The sequence below is a fragment of the Chelonoidis abingdonii genome, chromosome 10, assembly GCF_003597395.2.
Source record: "Chelonoidis abingdonii isolate Lonesome George chromosome 10, CheloAbing_2.0, whole genome shotgun sequence".
Lineage (NCBI taxonomy): Eukaryota > Metazoa > Chordata > Testudines > Testudinidae > Chelonoidis > Chelonoidis abingdonii.
The window spans coordinates 23,711,311-23,733,057 of NC_133778.1; the positions used below are offsets into that span (position 1 = coordinate 23,711,311).

The following is a 21,747-nucleotide window of genomic DNA, read 5'->3' on the forward strand; positions in this document are numbered from 1 at the left end:
TTAATTTTGCTCTGTTCTAAAGACAATTATCTCTCTTGCTCAAAGACTTCTAGAGCCTCCTAACAGATAAAGGGAGATGTTTCCATGTTAAGGTTCTGATCCCAAAATGTAGAGGTTTGATGTTCAATAAATGGGAGGAATTTAATTAAAAAGGAATAAGTGTTAAGCAGACAGGGGTGCTGATTTAGTGGTCACTTTTATTTTTAGAGGTTTAATTACCCACTGGAGAAAATAGGCATTCAAATTAATCATGTGTACAAGAGCATACCTCATGACTACTACTGGCCAAATATTTAGATTAAAATGGTGCTGAATACTAATGTGTATATATATATTGGCTGCTTGCTGGGAAATTTCTCCAAAGAAAATAGATATATCAAAAAGGCACCTTAACAATAATCCCAGTTGTCATCAAATGCAGATTATTAAATATAAGATTTTTTCATAAATGGTTAAATAACTTTATAAAGAGAGAGGAAAACAAAGTAGGAATTAGAGATGAGCTGGAACACTAAACCTAACACCCATCCCCACATCACCCAATATTCTGAAAGATCAGAGTTGGATTTGATTCCAGATTCAAATTGCATGACTGAGGCCTGTATCTGCAAGAGTATATTTTGTGTTAACATACGTGAATATTGAATTATCAGCAGTGTCCAACATTAACATATTTTTCTTTCCTAATTTTAATATTTTCTAAAACACTAACTAACCATGTATTTGTAAATAAAATCAGTTTATTTTCCTAGAATTACAGTAGAATTATACATATGCAAATCTTTGTGGTATTTGACTAGATTGTTTACGCTAGATGGGAATCATGTTGGATAGTTATGATGGGTCAAATTTATTCTTGGTGTAACTCTTAAAGTCAATGGCGTTACATCAGGGAAACACTTGATATTGTGTTTTACAGCATATCTCCTCTCTTACAAGCATCTTCAGACCTTCTTCCACACTGCCCTATATGCTTGGAGTGTTTCCCCTCATCCTGTGTATGCCACAAAATCTTCTCCTCCTTGAAAGTCGCCTTTTCCGACAAATCCTCAACTATCTATCTACATCATAAAAATAAACTACTATAAAAAGAACTGTCGTGGCTTCTGCAGCCCCACAGATTTATTAATTACCCATCATCCTTTCCATCAACTCTTACCTGATATTATTTCCTCCAGCATTCTCTTCGTGTCATATCCATACTCATCTGAGATCAGGGGTTTCAAACTCAAATGACCACGAGGGCCACATGAGGGCTAGCTCATTGGCCTGAGGGCCACATCACTGACACACACACACACCCCTCGCTGCCCCACTCTACCCCTTCCATGAGGTCCCGCCTCTTCCCACCTCTTCCCTGCCCCCATTCCAACCCCTTCCCTGAAGTCATCACCCCAACTCCACCCCCACCCTGCCCCCAGAGGGTGCATGGTGGGAGCTCAGGGCAGGGAGTTGAGGTGCGGCAGGGGGCTCAGGGTGCAGGAGGGGTGTGGGATGTGGCAGGGGGCTCAGGGCAGGGAGTTGGGGTGCAGCAGGGGGCTGGGGTTCAGGCAAGGGGCTCAGGGCAGGGAGTTGGGGTGCAGCAGGGGGTTGGGGTGCAGGCAGGGGATTGGGATGCAGAAGAGGTGTGGGATGCAGCAGGGGGCTCAGGGCAGGGAGTTGGGGTGCAGGAGGGGAGTGGGGTTCAGGCAAGGGGCTCAAGGCAGGGAGTTGGGGTGGTCCTGCTGGCCTCGGCCTTGCTCCACTCTGGGAAGTAGCTGGAACCATGTCCCTGCGGCCCCTGGGAGAGGGGGAAGCAGGGCTCTGCACACTGCTGCCGCGCCTCCAGGTACCTCCCCCCCAAGCTGCCATTGGACACGGTTCCCCATTCCCAGCCAATGGGAGCTGCGGGGGGGCGGTGCCTAGAAGCCAAGGCAACACACGGAGCCCTCTGCTCCCCCCAGAGGCATAGCGAGCGCCCTCCGACCGGAGGGGGCCCCACAAGGAAGGGGGCCCCTAAAAGTGGCAAAAAAAATGTAAGGTATAACTAAGTAAGTGACATTTATTGACGCTATTGCACAATCCATGTCGGTTTTACTGACAAAAACGTGAAGTCATTATGATGCATCATAATGCTATTGGCTACATCAGTTGTCTGTTGGTCAGTTTCGAATTTTAATTGGACCCATTCAAAGAATATGTATTTGCGTTCATAATGGCGGTCGGCAGATAAATGTTATTAATTTAGTTGTTTAGTTTTTTTATCGTTTCCAACGCAGAAGCGTGCTTTGTGATGTCTAAGAGAATGTATAAGAGCTGAGCTAGTAAATGAAAGGCAGCAAAAGATGCCAAGAAGGAACTTGAGAAAATTCCAAAGTTGTCAACATATTTTGCGCTGCAATCCAACATACAGGTACAGGCACATGAAACGGACAGCGCTAGCAGCGACGAATCGTATCCAGAAATGCTTCAAGTGAGGTCGAAGGTGAAGCCAGTTGTTCTACCAAATAAACTGTGACAGATATTCCAGCTGCTGCCGGGAAAGAAGTATCTGAATCTGAACCACTGACTGATGATCCAGGAATGAAGTTTTTGAAGACTTATCGAAATACAGGATATAACTCTGTGGTCACAAATGCACGTGAAATAGCAGAGCATATGGGTATTGAGCAGGTGTTTCCAGAAACCAGGGTGCGACGTAAGAAGAGAATGTTTGATTACGAATGTGCTGATGATTCAAGTCGTCTTTCTGCCGAAGAAAAATTCAAATCGCAGTTCTTTCTTGTTCTCACTGATCAGGCCATATCTTCTGTTTCGTCGTGATTTGACCAACTCGTGGAGTGGTATAAGTTGTTTGAATTTCTGTATAACGCTAACAGCCTGAAGCAGTGTCACAGAGAAAATGAACTGGAGAAATCGCAGCAAAAATTTTGAAAGAAAAAATGGGAGACATTGATGCCAACGAACTCATAATGGAATTGAATCGTTTTATTTATGTCATCGAGAAAGAGAGAGGACTTGTCACAGCAAACAATTTTTTAACGTACATATACAAGAACAGCCCTTCAGGAGATATATCCGAATCTTTGCATTTGCATCAGAATTCTTCCGACCACACCAGTTACTGTCGCTGGTGCTGAAAGGAGCTTCAGCAGAATGAAACTGATCAAGAATATCCTGCGCTCAACCATGACAGATGACAGGCTTTCTGCGCTTTCAGTTATCTCAATCGAAAACAAGATTGCCAGATCTCTGGACTATGACGCATTGATTAACCAATTTGCGGAGAACAAGGCTCGAAAGAAGCACTTTGCGTAAATACGGAATACATGTACACTGTAGGCCTATGTATACATAATATGAACCCTGTATATTATATAAAATAAATATCGGATTCCAGTTTATGCATTGTAAGGGGCCCCAGACATATGTTCGGAGGGGGCCACGTTCTTTGTTGCTATGGCCCTGGCTCCGCCTCACCCAGCCGGCCGGCCAGCTGCAGGGACGTGATACCAGCCACTTCACAGAGCGGTGCAGGGCTCGAGGGGGCAATCCTATGGGTGTAGTTTGCCCACCCCTGGCCTCGAGGTGGCGCAGGCCGCATATTTGAGACCCCTGTCTTAGATCATAAATGCCTTAGGACAGGAACTGTCTCTATATATAATGTAACATTCCACACACACCACTGGCACTGTATACAAACACATCACCACCCTTGCAGTTTCATTTGGACAAGTTATTGGACTCCACTTTCTATCTGTACAGCACCTAGCACAATTGGGTCCTGGCCATGACCCATTGGTGCTATAGTAATATAAATAAGAATAATTCCGGTGAAATGTTGCTATTGCTGTTAAATAGCTGCCATGTTCCATTCAGATGGCAATTAGTTATCCCACTTGACAAGCCTCTAAAGCTCTTTGAGAGCTGTCTGTAAGTATGATTTGTTATGAGATGTGCTGGCTGTGTCATTATAAAGGTAACTCCTTTTTTGATAAGCATATACAAACAGTACATTCTTCTTACAGTTTTATTATCATTCATAATTTGGGCTAAGTGCTCAGCTCTGCAAACCCTTGTTCCTTTGTGAGTAATCCTTTCTCATGCAAGTCATCCCTCTGATTTCAGTGGGACTCTTAACATGGATGAGAATATCGTGGGGCTTAGACTAGTTTTGACTTCATTGTGTCAAATAATTGGAAAATATTTTGTGGGGGAAGTCACAACAATAAGCTGATGAACACCCATTAAAACTTTCCTTAAAGATTTATGGGAATTGACTGCAAACAAAATATTTTTGTCTGCCTGCTAATTTATGACACTTGAAGTGACAGAGGTTATCCTATCTCACTCCGAGTAAAAGTCAAGCTGGGACAGGAATTTGTTTAGTACAGGAGGTCATTTCCAGGAAGGCTTATAGGTGATGATAGTGCTGGAAAGATCCACATGTAGACTTTTGTTTTCTAATTTTATCATTCCATTTAGCGTAGCTACATTTGGAGCCTGTGTATATGTTTTTTAAAAAAAAAAAAAAAAAATCACATTTCTTCAAGTTAATAGTCACTCAAAAGAGAACAAATTAAGGGGGCAATCCTGCTGCCATTAAAATCAGTGGTGGTTTGACTTCAGTGGGAACCAGATTGACTTTTAAATCTAGCATCTATTTAACAGAGGGCTGGTCTACACTACGGGGGAAAATCGATCTTAGATACGCAACTTCAGCTACGTGAATAACGTAGCTGAAGTCGAAGTATCTAAGATCGAATTACTCACCGTCCTCACAGTGCGGGATCGATGTCCGTGGCTCCCCGTCAATTCCGCAACTCCGTTCGGGTTGGTGGAGTTCCAGAATCGATATAAGCACGTTTAGAGATCGATTGCTACCCGCCGATATGGCGGGTAGTGAAGACGTAGCCCTAGACAGTTGACTACAAATAACATCTGTTTTACATACAGTAGAGTACACCATACTCTGGGCACTGAAAGCCATTTGTATAGGAGTAGGATTCTTAGTGTTTTCCTTTATATTTAGAAGTCGGGTATTCTTGAAGATTAGTATTCAAATGTTCCTGGTATTTTAGTTGGTATACAGTAAATCTGGCAAACATTTCTCTCTTCACGAAAGTAACCATAAACCTGCTTTTAACACGTTGTATCTTGTAATCTGATTTGATTCGGGTTGCTGTGGAAGCGTTTATCCTCTGCAAGATGTTTTAAAACTCTTCTTCTTCTTTTTAGCTTCTGGAAAAAACCAGCAACATTTTTGATGAACCAGATTCAGTAGCTACTAAAAGTCCTTTGCATTTAGCTGTAAGTATATGACACATGTTCAGTGTTTGATCGGATAAATAACCACTTAACCTCTATTGAAGTAAGCTTTACCTGAAATGTAGACTTGCATTGTAACAGCTGGAAAGGGACTTAGGGCCAAGGTTTTCGAAAATGCTTCCTTGATTGGGATTTTCAAAACAAGAAACAAAACAACCTCCCTCCCCAAAAAAACCAACGTAAGGGAGCTAGGTGCACAGCTCACACTGAATTTCCTTTGAATATCATAGGCCTAAATCCTACCTGACTAAGGGTATGTCTGCACTTCAAGCCAGGGGTGTAATTCCCAGCTCCAGGAGACACATGTGTCCTAGCTCTCACTGAGCTAGCATGCAGGCCACCCAAGTTATGTATCTGGTGTCTCTGAGGGCATGCACTTTGGTGGCTAGTTGCTTGCGCCACCATGGCTACATTCTGTTTTTAGTGCGCTAGCATGGGTAAGTCGCCTGGAGCTGGGAATCACACCCCCAGCTCCAAGTATAGACATACGTGACTTGGCCGGGTTTTCAAAAGTGCTGAGCACTCAGCAGCTCCCAATGTAGTCAATAGGCACTGCTAGCTGCTCAGCACTTCTCAAAATGGTCCCAAAAGAAGGATTTAGGAGCCTTACTTTAGGAACTCATCTTTAGAAAATCTTGATTATTCTTTTTTTGCATCTACATATGATTTTGAAATCTTTTATATTACAGCTGGTGTATAATCATACTAATTATACTTAAAATGTTGGGGGTCCATATCCTTCTCACATTACAGCAATGTAAAATCAACGTGAACTGGAAAAGAACCAGGCCCAGTGGGTGTGCTGTAAATATTGAGGACAATCAAATCTTTAAGTAAGATTAATAGTCTGGTTCATTCCTAAAAGCCAGGAAATTCTGAGTCCTCAGGGTTAATCTTCCCTTGGATACATATGTATGGTTCCTGTTAATGTTAATAGGAGTTAGCCAGGGGAAGAATTAGCTTCTTTAATCCTTAGTTGATGCTATTTTTGGAAAGTCATAATGTTTAAGGATGAAAAATAAGACTTGACTTTGAACTACAATGACTATTAGTGGTTGGTTGGTTGGTTTTTTTTACTTTTGTGTTTCCATCTTGTATGCCTTTTTCATGAATTGTTTCAACTCTGCAGGTGTTAATGGAATAAATAAATAAACAAAGGGTGAAAAAATACAACAACCCAGCATGTGACTGACTCCAACGATAAGCAGCGTAGTTCATGCCCACTAGAGTTGGGTGACCCTTGCAAATAATTTTCATGGATATTCACTGGAGTTCTTAAATGAATAAGCTTCAGCTGGTTTCATCCCTCTTTTTTGCTTGAGTTTACTGGCATACATGTTCTTTGAAACATCAAATATAAACAAGCTTATAACTGAACCTTTGCACCGGAAACAGAATTGGTCTTATTCAATCAGAGACCAGAAACATTCCATATAACCTCAGTATCCAATCAAAATAGCACAATTTTTGATTTTGCAGCAAACTGCATACTCACAAATAAATCACAGCCCAAGGATTGTTAGAAGAAATTATTCAACAAATCAGTTTGACTATTATATAAATTAAAGAACATCATAATCTGTATGAGAATGGGTCTGAACTGGAAAAGGGGTGGATGTACACAGGTTCCCTAGCATATGCACACACCTGACTTCTGATGATCACTGCATCATGTTTTTGAAGCAACTATTTTTCTGAAAGCTGGTGTGGAATCTTAAAATTCAACTAAATAAAATAAACAAACTCCTGATCCTGCAAAAACTTAAGCACATGCTTAAATTCATACAACTGTGACTAGTTGTTGTTGTTTTTTAATGTGACTACTCACAGCACTAGAGTAAGCATGTGCATAATTTTTGCAAGCGTCAGAAGCCTATGGGAGAAAATATCTTCTTGTTTCCAATTAGAGAGTTCACTAATTTAAGGGAGACCCTTTTCCTGTTGTATTGAGACATTCAATAAAATGTCATGTAAGACAGCAAATTTGTCATGGGACATTTTGCAAAAAGTCATGGATGTTATCAACATTTGACTCTTTTTTTATTCTCCCCCCCCCTCAAATTCCTTTCCACCCTCCTCCTACCTCCTACAAACTTAATTTTGGCAATTCCTGACTTTTGGCTGCTTACCAGTGCAACTTTAAGATTCTCTTAGAGTTGATTTTATATGGAATAGTCTGGGTTAAAAAGAAAGGGCTGGAGGGAAGGTTGACAAAAGGAGGGGCTCATTCTTGTGGACTTCCAAAGTTGCATGAGACAAAGCCTTTCAGGGATGTCTAGCCAAAAAGTTCCACATTTTTTGGCAAGCCACTATTTTTATTTTTAAATCAACCTGGTGCCAGAAGTTTTCTTTGTTTTCTTCTCTACCCATCCCCCATATCACATTGGCTCTCATTTCTAACCCTTACAGGATGAAAGATAGTTGATGTTAAACCTCTCATTCGTCCAGCACTCTGTGTTGCCTGTCCTGGACCTCAGGCCAAACACCTTTCTAAATGGGAAGCTCACTAGGCAGGCTTCTCCAATGAAGCATTCTCTGGCATTTAGTGCCAGAAGGTCCCCAAAATGTGAGACCCTAAAGCTGCAATATTAATAGGTAACTGAAATAGCTTTTCTGTACATTTTACTATGTAGAATTTTTCTCTTCCATAGAGATCTCAATAATTAGGCTCATGGTACTAAGGTAATTTGGCCTGACCATGGAAGGCTATGCCAGTAAATTCAACTTTAAATGTCTAAAATATTTTTTTATTGAAACTACATTCCATATAAAGAATATACAAAGATGATGTGGATATAAGTTTTATGAGCACTTGTTTGGGCTGGCATGCAGAACTCATTTGTGGCTTTGCTACTTCTGAGTAATGTGGCTGTGCCTGACTCATGCTGTTCAAACCTCTGCGGCACACTGCACCATCCTGTGTCTTCTCATATATATATTCTGCATGTGTCATTACAATGAGTTTTCTGTATACATTTGATAATACTTGATGAAGAAATGATTGGGTGAGGGTCTTTTCACTGTGGCATGTAGGAGATCAGAGACTAGATGTTCATTATGACCTCTTCTGTCATTAAAAAACACAATTTTTCAGGCACCTGCAACCCTCTGGCCTCCTATACCATTCACACTGGCATGTGGGAAAACCCACATGTTCTTGGGAGTTTCAGAGCCATAGAACCATGAAACACCATAATAAAGTATCTCTGTACTATAGTTTCCATTTTGTTCAAATAACTATCGCGATGAAAAATTGTATTCCTGGGCAGCACATGTGTTGTGCTTTTCATTCAGGAGAGTAGTGAGTAAGATCTGTATTGCTTTATTCCAAACATAACCTGTTTGGATTTCTAGGCCTATAATGGTCATCATCAAGCCTTGGAGGTACTTCTTCAGTCTCTGGTAGACTTGGATATTAAGGATGAGAAAGGACGCACTGCCTTGGACCTGGCTGCCTTTAAAGGACATGCAGAATGTGTTGAAGCTCTCATCAGCCAGGGTGCTTCCATCTTGGTAAAAGATGACGTCACCAAAAGAACCCCACTCCATGCCTCAGGTGAGTGGAGTTGTATTCTCTCTTGAGAGAGAAAACCTATAACATGACAGAGGTTAGTAGTGAAGTTTGCTTAGCTATCATCCCTTTTGAAGATTATTGCTAACCTAATTGACTGTTGGAGCATTGTGACGTCATCTTAGTGAACTGACACCAGGAACTAGAGCTAACTATCTTTCCATTCCTCTGTCCCCATGAAGTGCTCCAATTCTCCCCCCACAGCCTGACCCTACCCCATTCACCAAAGCTATTTTCTCTTTCCATACCTATCTCCCTTCTCTGATGCATGCCAGTTTTCTTCCACCCCACCTCATACTTGATGGTTTCAGGCCAGAGAGTCAGATGAAGAAGTAAGTTGCAATGAGGCAGATCTTACTAGGAAAAAAGACTGAATATCAAGGTGGATTCCCGTTTATGATGAAGTGAGGTAGTTTGTACTCACTCCAGATAAGTCCCACCCTGCCCTTCCATTGTTGGAAATCTTCAGTGACCTTCTGCAGCAGCACATCCCTCACACCTTTATTTCCCCTCAAACCCAGAGAAAATCACCAGTTTAAGTGTTATCCACTTAGCTAATAAACTTCTTGGGAATCAGCCAGTTCCATAAGGGTTAATAGTCTCTCTCTTCTTCGCTTGTTGAGTGTTCCTTAGTAAGTCTGGTAGTTTGATTACAGAGTATGGAATTGGTGTCTTACATATTAAAGGCTGTTCTTTAACATGTTAAAGATTTCTGTATATGCAGGTTTTTCCCCCTCTGATCTATGTATAGTTGACAAACAGAACAATAAACCTACTTGTCATCGTGCCTCACACTCATGGACTGAGATGGTCTAACAGCAACCTCTAGTGGCAAAATAGAATTAGTACATTGTTTGCTATGGATTCGTTTTCAGGGCCAGACTTACTTGTCTTCCTGCACAGCTGTTTTTTCTGCTTAGAATAAAATGTGCACACATCTCTAAAATCTCTCTGACAATTTTTAAAATGAAAACATATGTGCAAACAAGCAACACAAGATAAAATATGCTGTGCTTATTTTGTGGCTCACCTGCAGAACATTTTAACTGCAATCTTGGTTTTCCTCAGATATACTCCTGTGATGTACATTAAACCAGAGGTGGGCAAACTTTTTGGCCCTTGGGCCACATTGGGTTTGCAAAACTGTATGGAGGGCCGGGTAGGGAAAGCTGTGCCTTCCCAAACAGCCTGGCCCCTGCCACCTATCTGAGCCCTCCCACTTCCCACCCCCTGATTGCCCCTCTCAGAACCTCTGACCCATCCAACCCCGCCACTCCTTGTCCCCTAACTGCCCCCTCCTGGGACCTGCCACCCCTAACTGCCCGCTGGGACTCCACCCCCATCCAACCCCCCTGCTCCCAGTCCCCTGACTGCCCCAACCCCATCTACACCCCCGCCCACTGACAAGGACCCCATGCCTATCCAATCTCTCCAAGTTCCCTGTCCCCTGACTGCCCTCTGGGGCCCCTTGCCCCTTATACAACCCCTGGCCAACTTCCCATGCCGAGCAGATCATGCAGAGCAGCAAGGGGTGGCACATCCGAGTCTTCGGTAGCAATTCGTCAGCAGGTCCCTCTTGGAGGGAAGGACCTGCCACTGAAGAATGAAGCAGCGTGGTGGAGCTGCTGCTGAAGTGCCATGCCGATCATGGCTTTTTTTTTTTCTTTCCCCTGCCGCTTGGGGCAGCAGAAACGCTGAAGCCGGCCCTGAGTGCAGATATAAGGGTATAATTTCCTTTTGATAGATCACATGCTTTAATTCCTGTATAGAATTAATAGGGCATATGATGCAAGAGGAGAATATACGCCCTACAACGCCATGATTAAATGTAATGTATGCACATAAGATTTGCACTGAGAGATCATGCTCTGTGTATACGTTTGCCATAAGTATTGATGTCATTTGGTTTCCTTTCCTTTCACCTCATCTTCAAATTGTGCCTCCTGCTTTATTTCCATATATTTATAGTTCTTTTAAAAAAGTCCATGCCCTATTAAAGTATTTTTTCTTATTGCTCATATTTTTCAGTGTGTATCTATACCTACCAGAGTCATGCCTTATCATGTTGAAGGCTCCTGGTGGGCTGGAGATGTCCCAAGTTGTCGTCTAGACAGCTAGTGCACAGGTTGTTAGCCCGCAGCTGAGTCTTTAGCCTGAATATATTATTTTTCCTGTCAGCTGTAATGTATTGGCATGCACCAAATATTGACTGCATCCACTCCCTTTGATTGCTTGGAATATATCAGAACTGCTCAAAGCTTTAGACCTAAGTCAGCAAGGTTCTTAAGCACCTGACTATTCTTTGAGCATGGGAGTAGTCTCAGAAAAGTAAATAAGACAAGTGGTGTGGCTGAAGTTGGATGTATGATTCAGTATCTTGCAATGATTTTACCTTCTAGTGGCTAGACACCTGAAAAGAGGATAGAACTGTTAGTGACCCTCCATTAGCTTTCAGCAGTAATGTTAGCTCAAGAGGCAGAGCCTTGTGGTACTGATGTTTTAAAATTCTTCAGGCCTTAACCTTTTGTTATTTTTCGTCTAAGGGGAGCATGGTATCTGGAGTTGCACAATCAGAGGGGGTCCTGCCCTTCCACACTCCTTCCCATTAATTGTGACATTTTAAAAACTACTGTATTTAAATGACATCACATTATTCAAAGACCAGAGCACATTCAACCCGAGACTGGCAAATCATTATAGCTTCAAGATGTGACAGAAGCATTAGTGAAGACTTGTGCTCACAGTCAGCTTCTGCAGACTCAAAAGACACCCTGGGAGTTTGGTATTTTACTTGGATAGAGAAAACATAATCACTCTGCCACCAAAAACCTCTGATTCTGTTTGTATAACATGGTCAGGGCTTAAAGATTGTCTGCCTGACCTCTCTGTAATGTCGCAGTAATGAGGATGGTCACAACAGAAGGTTTCCCTCTCTCCTTTAAAATGTGGTCATACTCTGGAAAGTTATTTGTGCAAATGGCATAGCTGCTTTCCATGTTCATTGTGTTTCAGTGACTCAATCTCCTGTGTGTTCAGTTTAAAAAAAAAAAGGGAACTTCTGCAGTCTTATGCTGTTTAAATCAACAGAGCAAAGCCTGCATAAAATTAGAGTAATGGAGTTTTGAATCAGGACCAGAGTTTTTTTCTAACTGCCAAAGTTGCAAACTGAGTTTGGGCTCTGAAGGACAAGCAGTATTCATTCTGGCTTGTGCATCATCACCCGTATCAAAGATTTCGCAACTCAGAAGTAGTTCATAATTCTGTTGTAGCTGCAAAAGCTAACACAGAGTCCAGAGGTCATTCTCACAGAGATGTATGAATTCTGCAGTGCTAACAGAAGTAACATGTAGTTTCATGGAATTTCTGTTCTATTAATCATTTACCTAAAAACTTTTCACACATTGGTGTGAAAAGTGTTGATTTCTCTAGTTCCTACTGAAGGAGAGATTTTACTGTGAAGCAGTGACTCATTTGCACTGCAGAGCTGTTTACATGTTCTGCCTATGCCATTACTGAATGGTAAATATCAGAGAAATTCTTATTTTTGTAGATAAAGCAGCGAAGGTTACGAACCCTGGACTTCAGAAAAGCAGACTTTGACATCCTTAGGGAACTGATGGGCAGCATCTCCTGGGAGGCTAATATGAGGGGGAAAGGAGTCCAGGAAACCTGGCTGTATTTTAAAGAAGCCTTATTGAGGGTGCAGGAACAAACCATCCCCATGCGCAGAAAGAAAAGCCAAGCTGGTTGCCTGCCATGTTTGCTAAACAGTGAAATAATCAGTGAGCTTAAACACAAAAAAGAAGCTTACAAGAAGTGGAAACTTGGATGACTGGGGAGGAGTACACAAATATTGCTTGAGCATGCAGGGGTGTAATTAGGAAGGCCAAAACCTAACTGGAGTTGCAGTTAGCAAGGGATGTGAAGGGTAACAAGAACGGTTTCTACAACAAGAAAAAGGTCAGGGATAGTGTGGGAAATTAATGAATGGGGGAGACAACCTAGTGACAGATGATGTGGAAAAAGCTGAAGTACTCAATGCTTTTTTTGTCTCAGTCTTCACAGGCAAGGTCAGCTCCCACACTGCTGTCCTGGCCAACACAGTATGGGGAGGAGGTGAGCAGCCTTCAATTGTGAAAGAACAGGTTAAGGACTATTTAGAAAAGCTGGACATGCACAAGTCTATGGTCCAGATCTAATGCATCCAAGGATGCTGAGGGAATTGACTGATGTGATTGCAGAGCCGTTGGCCATTATCTTTGAAAACTCGTGGCAATTGGGGTAGGTCTCAGACGATTGAAAAAAGGCAAATATAATGCCCATCTTTTAAAAAAGGGAAGAAAGAAAATCCAGGGAACAACAGACCGGTCAGTCTCACCTCAGTCCCCAGAAAAATCATGGAGCAGATCCTCAAGGAAAGAGTTTTGAAGCACTTGGAGGAGACAAAGGTGATCAGAAACAGTCAACATGGATTCACCAAGGGCAAGTCATGCCTGACCAACCTGATTGCCTTCTATGATGAGATAACTGGCTCTCTGGATATGAGGAAAGCAGTGGACATGATATATCTTGACTTTAGCAAAGCTTTTGATTTGGTCTCCCACAGTATTCTTGCCTGCAAGTTAAAAATGTATGGATTGGATGAATGGACTATAAGGTGGATAGAAAGCTGGCTAGATTGTTGGGCTCAGTGGGTAGTGATCAGTGGCTTGATGTCTAGTTGGCAGCTGGTATCAAGCGGAGTGCCCCAGGGGTCAGTCTTGGGGCCAGTTTTGTTCAACATCTTTATTAACGATCTAGATGAAGGGATGGATTGCACCCTCAGCAAGTTTGCAGATGACGCTAAACTGGGCGCAGAGGTAGATTTATGGATAGGGAGGGTAGGGTCCACGCGTGACTAGAGAAATTGGAGGATTGGAGCCAAAAAGAAATCTCTGATCGAGCAGAGTTTCACAAGGACACCAGAAGTGCAACGGAGTTCCCTTCACTAAGACATAGAGAATCCCATGCAACAGGTGCTACAGGCTGGGGACCGACTGGCTAAGCAGCAGTTCAGCAGAAAAGGACCTGGGGATTACAGTGGATGAGAAGCTGGACGTGAGTTAGCAGTGTGCCCTTGTTGCCAAGAAGGCCAATTGCATATTGGGCTGCATTAGTAGGAGCATTGCCAGCAGATCAAGAGAAGTGATTATTCTCCTCTATTCGACATTGGTGAGGCCATGTGTGGAATATTGCATCCAGTTTTGGTCTCCCCACTACAGAAAGGATGTGGACAAATTGGAGAAAGTCCAGCGGAGGGCAACGAAAATTATCAGGGGGCTGGGGCACATGACTTACTGAGGAAAGTGAGCTTGTTTAGTCTGCAGAAGTGAAGAGTGAGGGGGGGATTTGATAGCAGCCTTCAACTACCTGAAGGGGGGTTCCAAAGAGGATGGAGCTTGGCTGTTCTCAGTGGTGGCAGATGGAAGAACAAGGAGCAATGGTCTCAAGTTGCAGTGGGGGAGGTCTAGGTTGGATATTAGGAAAAATTATTTCACTAACAAGGTGGTGAAGAACTGGAAAGGGTTACGTAGGGAGATGGTGGAACCTCCATCCTTAAAAGCTTTTAAGGCCCAGCTTGACAAAGCCCTGGCTGGGATGCTTTAGTTGGTGTTGGTCCTGCTTTGAGCAGGGGGTTGGACTAGATGACCTCCTGAGGTCTCTTCCATCCCTAATCTTCTATGATTTTGACATCCGATATTAAACTAGAAAAACAGAGGAAAAACTCAAGTTGAATTCTTGGCTGTGGTTAGCCCTCTGCACTGACGTAGAAGGAAATGCCTCAAATCACTGTGCACTGCAACCCCCTGTTAACTGTGTTGTGAGGGTCCAAAGGGTCTTATCCAACCTCCATTGGATAAGGATAGGGTCTAGAGGGATAAGAGAGGAAGATGGGAGGTCTCTGTTGAGAAATGAGAGAGAGAGAGCCATCTTTCGATGATAAAGACTGAGAATTTCAGAAGTGAGGGTGATTTGGGGTGCCCAGTTTGAGCCCTCTTAAAGGGGCCCAATTGTCATCACGTCCTTAAAATCAGACCCCTTTGAGATCCCCAGTTGGGCATCCAAAACCGCTAGTCACTTTTAACAATCTTGGCCAAAGGCTGTGGGGAAAGTAGGAGGGAATGTGGAGGAGACACTAGCCTTGAGACAAACAAATTTGCTTTTACAAAAAATTATTTGAGAATTGGTGAATTCTTGACACTTATGCCATTGCAAGGTCTGAGGTTGGCAATGGGGGGTGGAGGGAGACACTTGATGTCCTGCTGCCAAGGAACAACGTGGGGAACAGTAGCACAAGCTTCCCTCACTCCTCTGCCAATGTTACCTCATCCCTGTTTTGTAGGGACAAGCTGAGGGTGTCTCCAGTCAGTTCTTATGCCTGTTGGGTGCCAGTTGTGGGGGCATGTAGCAGTAAGGTGCCCAAGGAACAGCATACAGAGGTCAAAGCAACAACAATAAGATTTTCTCATGTAACTGTCAATGCATTAAAAATAAAAAGTATTGTCTCATCCAATCTGCAGGATTCTGAAATGTTATTTTCTTTGGTAGGGGTCTTTTCAGATGTGACTCAGAAATATCAGATACTTTTTTGTGTTGCTTGTTTGTGATTTCTGTATGTAACAAAAAACATCCTTTTTGCTGCAGTCAGAACCAAGAGCACAAGCTAAGTGAAAATTACGTGACTGTTCGTTTCTGTCATTGGAGAATGTCTTTTCCCACCATAGGTGTTTTAAGGGAACAGAGTCTGAAATGCAGTTCTTGTGTTAGTTTCATAAGTTTTTGTATGTTTACAGACTGGTAAATGTGTTGTTTCTTTCTAGTCATCAACGGTCACACACCATGTTTGCGGCTGTTGCTGGAAGTTGCAGACAACCCTGATGTGACAGATGCCAAAGGACAGTAAGTTTTTTCTTTGTTTTGATACAGTACTGTGATACGAATGGCAGCTCCATAAATTGCTCACAGCATAGGTACTTGTATGAAGTGCTGAATACAGTCCTGTGTACATCTCCTGCACTGTTCCAGTTTTTCCTCATAGAATTTGGCAAATGTTACAAAGTACACATTCAGTCGATCAAAGCCATGGAATAAACATTAGCAAGGGGAAACTATTACTTATTCATTTTAGATGCTACCCCAATCTTTATGCAATTTTTCTGAGATGTTTAAAGCTAAATTCAGTTAAAAACTGATAAGTTTCTGAGCTGTTTCTAGGGAGACTCTCACCCCTCCCAAAACATGGATATTTTAAGACATACACCTCTACTCCGATATAGCGTCACCCGATATAACACGAATTCGAATATAACGCAGTAAAGAAGTGCCCCAGATGGGGTGGGGCTGCATGCTCCAGAGGATCAAAACAAGTTCAATATAACGCAGTTTCTCCTATAATGCGGTAAGATTTTTTTGGCTCCTGAGGACAGCGTTATATTGGGGTAGAGGTGTACTTTGTCTATTTGGACAGAGTATTAATTTAATGTAACACTTACATTGGAGATGATGTACATGACGATGGTTTTCACTTCTTATTAAAGGGTAGTTGTGAAGGGAGGATGCAAGTATATTCTGAACGTGGAAATTGTGAATGGCTTTAAAATTTCACCTGGAAAAACACAGACAGATGAATGCCATGTTTTTAAAGGGCATCAATTTCAGTCCCTCAACTATAACCTTAAAGCAAAAGGAGAATAAATCCCATTTTGAAAAGAAATGGAAGAAATATTGCTCCAGTGTCTGGCTGAGGGATGATTGGTGCAAATGAGATACTGAATACAATTGGCTTCCCCACTTAAACAATTCTGCCCAGGATTTTTTAAAAATTACATAAATAGTTACCTTAATAACTGGGGGGGGGGGTGATTACATAAATGAACTTCGTGATTTATCGTGAGGCTGATATTCTGCTGCAGTTTGCTATAATCATGGGTTATAAAGAACAAATTTTTAACATGGACTGGCTTGAACGATGCTGCAATGTAAACTGCCTACAAATCAGATATGTGTTTCTCTGTTAATAATGATTTTGTTTGTTGGATTGCTTAACAATAAAATTGTACGGAAGTACCTTAATTTGGGTTATATAGATGAATATAGGGCATGAAGATGGTGGTGGAAAATGGCAGGAATTCCTGGTGCCCCTCTTCCCCAAAGAATACGTTAACAGTAGAAATGGCATGTGTTCTTAAAGCTATGATTACTTCTCATTTTCTAGAACCCCACTGATGCTAGCTGTGGCATATGGGCACATTGATGCTGTTTCCTTGTTACTTGAAAAAGAAGCATCTGTAGATGCCGCCGATCTCCTGGGATGCACAGCTTTACATCGAGGGGTGACTATTAATTTTATGACCCTTAACTATGCACATTAACTTGATGGTTATGACTTTTCTTTTATGAACAAAGGGGTACTAAATGGAGAGATGACTGTAAATAAATAAAAATATTAACAAGCATGGGAACGTTGGGTTAAAGAAGTGAGTCATAAGTTTTGAGTGGGAGGCAATGAGATTCGGGGTAGATATAATCTCTTCGTAGAGTAAGCTCCTCAGTCAAGATGCAGTTGCTGAGAGAGCTAATAGGGTTACATGTAAATACGACCATGTAGTGAACAGTTTTCTATAAGAGCCCTGGAAATACCAGAACAAAATAGAAACCATTGCCTAAAGCTTCTGTTCCATACTGATAACAATATATGAACATGATTAAAATATTGTAGGAGATAAGCAAATCAGTGTCAGAGGCAGCAGAGGTGATAGCAGTAGCTGGATTACTGGAGCAGCTATCTAAAATACTTGATATTTTTGGTAATGTTGTTGCTTCTCACTCAACCTTTCTTCCCTAGTATTTGTGGTTTCATTCTTGACTGATGCCCATTCAGCTGGACTCAAATAGGACCTTTAGGACTCCGCCCTTTATTCTAAGAATCTCCATGTTCGGCCATAAACTCCTAATGGTCTAACTTGTACCTAACTTCACTGGAGGTGCTCATCCTCTAACCGCAAGGTCAGGTAAACTGGAAGCTGGTACTAGTGCTTTTCAATACAAAGAGGCACTCGGGAGCAAGTTGCTTCTCACCAATTTCCTGGAGCCCAACCTTGCCATCCAGTATTCAAAAGCACATCACATAGCTCACAAATCCTTTGCCACAGTGCTGACACCATATCAACCTGCTGATTCACGTTTTTGTTGTTAACAGATTATGACTGGGCATGAGGAATGCGTTCAAATGCTGTTGGAACAAGAAGTATCTATCTTGTGCAAAGACTCCAGAGGCAGGACACCTTTACATTATGCAGCAGCTCATGGTCATGCCACTTGGTTGAGTGAATTACTGCAGATGGCACTGTCAGAAGAGGACTGTAGTTTCAAAGATAATCAAGGTTATACACCATTGCACTGGGCTTGTTATAATGGTAAGCTTTTCTCTTTTTATACCTTTTGCCAAACTTTAGTGTTAGGAAGTAGAATAGTAACATGGCTAGCAGCATAAAAAGTTTGAGATGTAGATTCTCTCCTTTTGCCTTCTGAAGTTGTAGCAAGAAATTGCTATATTTATCCTTCAAAGTCAAAAGGCAGGGAAATTCTAGCAAGACAGCAACCTTGCTTCAGAGTCAGCCACTAGGTGCATGCCTCAATCATGACGCACGCTGGAGCCATCCCTTGGAGGCTGGGCATGAAATCTGGCTCCTTTAACGTTAATGGCATCTCTCCCATTGACATCATTGAGACTAGGATTCCATCCTACAAGGGTCACCTCTTGTACACTGGTGCATGAGACTACCCCTCCAGTTATTGTAGTACACACAGTACAACAGGCTTGTTTAGTGGTGTCTCATTAGGGTGGTTTGGGACTGTACATCGAAGACGAAGTTTCTAAGGACAAAGTGATAGATGGCTGACCATCTATCTGAAGATCTAAAAGACTATTTTGCAAAGTGTCGTAGCAGAGTGTGAAAACACAAGAGACATTTAAAAAAAAACAAAAAACAACCCACAAACAAGCGCCCAAATTAGATATTGGTCTAGTTCGCAGCTCCTCTAAAAGTATCTCATGCTCCTTAAGTTTTATTGCATAAGAACTTACATATGCAGTACAGTCTAGCTTATTTCAAATGCTAAAATGCAGTGCACATGTGACCTTAATATGAAAATGTGCTATTCTCTTGCTTTTTATAACAATAAATCATCTGATCTCTTGTAGGTAATGAAAATTGCATAGAGGTACTATTGGAACAGAAATATTTCCGCAAATTTAATGGTAATAACTTCTCTCCATTGCACTGTGCTGTGTAAGTAGAAATATCAATATTAAATCTGGCTATTTTGCTTAAGGATATATATCGAGAAACTGAATAGTATAAGAACAATAAAGTTATCTGGGTGTAGAGATAATAGTACTAGCAAATGATTTTTGGCGATGATGATGATGATGATGTACATATCCTTGTGGTGAAAAACTGGTGCTATCAAGAGCCATATGAATTACTGCAGTTTGAATGAATTTGTTACAGTTTTCATCTAATGGCCTGAAGTTGCACTTGCACGATTACAGAGCAAGATGCACCTCTGTCCCCTTTCTGATCTCTCTGAGTGCAGCATTAGAGGGAAAAAAGGATTTAAATATTTGTCTAAACTTGTTTTACCTTACCTCAAGTTCAGGCATCCTCTAATGGTGAGCTGAGACACCCCCAGCAGGCTCCTGGGGCTGAGGCTGGTTTGAGTCTGGTTCCCTCGAGTGCTCTCTGCCCCGAGAGCATCCCCCTTTAAACTCTGCTACAGTTCTTTGTTCTTCTGTTTTGCCAGGTTCTGGCCATTCCTGGTCAAAACCAGTTTCATAGGTTGGCTGAAGATGGAGGCATCATCATCAAAGCTCTGGCAGTTCTGGCATTGTGCCTTAACAACTCCAAAGTGTTTACTAATAGATGGCTGCCTGGAGCCATTCATCTCCTTCCTACCTGTATTTAAGACAGACTTCTATTGAGTTAAACCAACATATTCATACAGTAAACATACCAATAACTAGGCCAACATACACTATCAGTAAATTACCACAGGCCAACTCCAAATCTGACTATCACGTTCAGAAAAAATTAGCTCAGTTTAGGGCAAAGCATATGCAGTATTTTGGGAGAATGTGCTTTTTGAGTGGGGTAAGCCAGCAGAAAAATCATTAAGAATTATAGAATCAAACACACACATTCATGATTCCTGCTGAGGGTTAGAATTACTGACTTATGAACTCTTCGTTCTGCTGGTAGTATAATTATCTTCTCCCAGAAATGACTGATGTGCAGATCCTATATAAATGTACAGAGGTCTGCTCTCACTTCTCTAGTTAATTGTCAGCTTTTCTATTTGTATGATCTGTTTGTTCATCCTAAACTAAACCTTGAATTTTTTAATAATAAAAATGATAAATTAAAAAACCTAGAACCCTTCAAAAACCTGCTTAAAATAAAACCACTTCTGGCTGAAACTTGATATATAAAATCTGAAGCCCGAATGGTCACTTTTTTTTTTTTTTTTTTTTTTTTTTTTTTTTTAAAAGGCCTCCTTCTCCCCAGTAGAGCAATCCGGAGACAGGGACCAAAACTCAACAAACTTCCTTGGGTTTCAGATAATAGAGGTCATTGTCATCCATAAAATGACCGCATTTCTATAGAAATAGTCGTTTGACTAAAAGGCTACTAAAAAGTGACAGTAGTCTATGAAAAATTAGTTTTCTGTATTAACTATAAAATGGTGTATGTTGCATATAATAATTACAGTTAATATTTTTAAACATTAAAAACTTCATTGAAGACTAAGGGGATAACATTCTTCTCAGCTTAAAGGGCTGTTGGATCCAGGAGACAAGCTGCTTGGTGTTGCAATGTTTTGCCAAACACAGACCACCATTTCTCTCCTCTTGCCCTCCCACCCCCAACCTCTCAACTTCTTGGAAATAGCGAGACCTTGTGAATATTTTAAATGTTTGAATAAAGTTACTTTCACTTAAGCCCACACATCTGAGCCTAGGCTAAGATGTGATTTAAGTTTAAACTAATTTTAAAGGGTTTAAAGAAGTTTTGGGGAGTTCACTCAGGGCCACTAGTTCGGATTTACTTCTGAGAAGGATTCCCCATAGCCATTTTAAACGTTGACATATGTTCCAGTTGAATATGAAGGTGTGTGTTTGGTTTTTGTTTTGCTTTAAAGATTTAGTCAGTGCATTGAACCTTCAGCTTGTTTTGTGTCGGCAGACCTCCGTTGAAGCGATCGGCTGTGCACAGCCAGTTGCAGGACCAGTGTCTATTTCTTTTGTGATTCAAATCCAGAATAGTAGCTGCAATTTGATTGTAATGGAGCTACACTGATTTATAGCAGCTGAGATCAGGCTCATACTGTTAAAGCAAAAATTAATTGGGACACCTTACAAATATACAGAAAGAAATACTAATGTACTGACAGTTGGGGAAAGGAATGAAGTGTGTATGGGAAGAGTGGAAAACAGACATTTTTCCTTAAAAAGGATTGTTCTTTCCTTTATAGAATCAATGATCATGAAAATTGTGCATCATTGCTCATTGGGGCTATAGATGCCAGCATTGTCAACTGTAAAGATGACAAAGGAAGGTAAGAGTTCAAGAAACTGAACAGAATGCATTTCACCTTCACAAATCAGTCTAAGGCTACGTCTACACTGCACGATTAATTCGAAGTAGTTTAAACCGATATTACAAAACCGATGTTATAAAATCGGGTTTGCGCGTCCACAGTGCAATCACAAAATCGATTGCTTGCGTCCCTGGTCCAAGGCTACCATCGATTTAAGGAGCAGTGCACTG

The 21,747-nt window shown here is 41.6% G+C and overlaps 1 protein-coding gene across 1 annotated transcript in view; it reads left to right on the top strand.

Moving 5' to 3' along the window:
* Positions 1-21,747, top strand: part of ANKRD44 (ankyrin repeat domain 44) — a 228,991-nt gene that overhangs the window by 186,532 nt on the left and 20,712 nt on the right. The window contains exons 16-22 of the mRNA XM_075069823.1: positions 5,218-5,289; positions 8,662-8,863; positions 15,739-15,817; positions 17,133-17,250; positions 18,117-18,333; positions 19,122-19,209; positions 21,452-21,535. Coding sequence (XP_074925924.1) covers positions 5,218-5,289; positions 8,662-8,863; positions 15,739-15,817; positions 17,133-17,250; positions 18,117-18,333; positions 19,122-19,209; positions 21,452-21,535 — 860 coding nt within the window. The remainder of the gene's footprint in view (positions 1-5,217; positions 5,290-8,661; positions 8,864-15,738; positions 15,818-17,132; positions 17,251-18,116; positions 18,334-19,121; positions 19,210-21,451; positions 21,536-21,747) is intronic.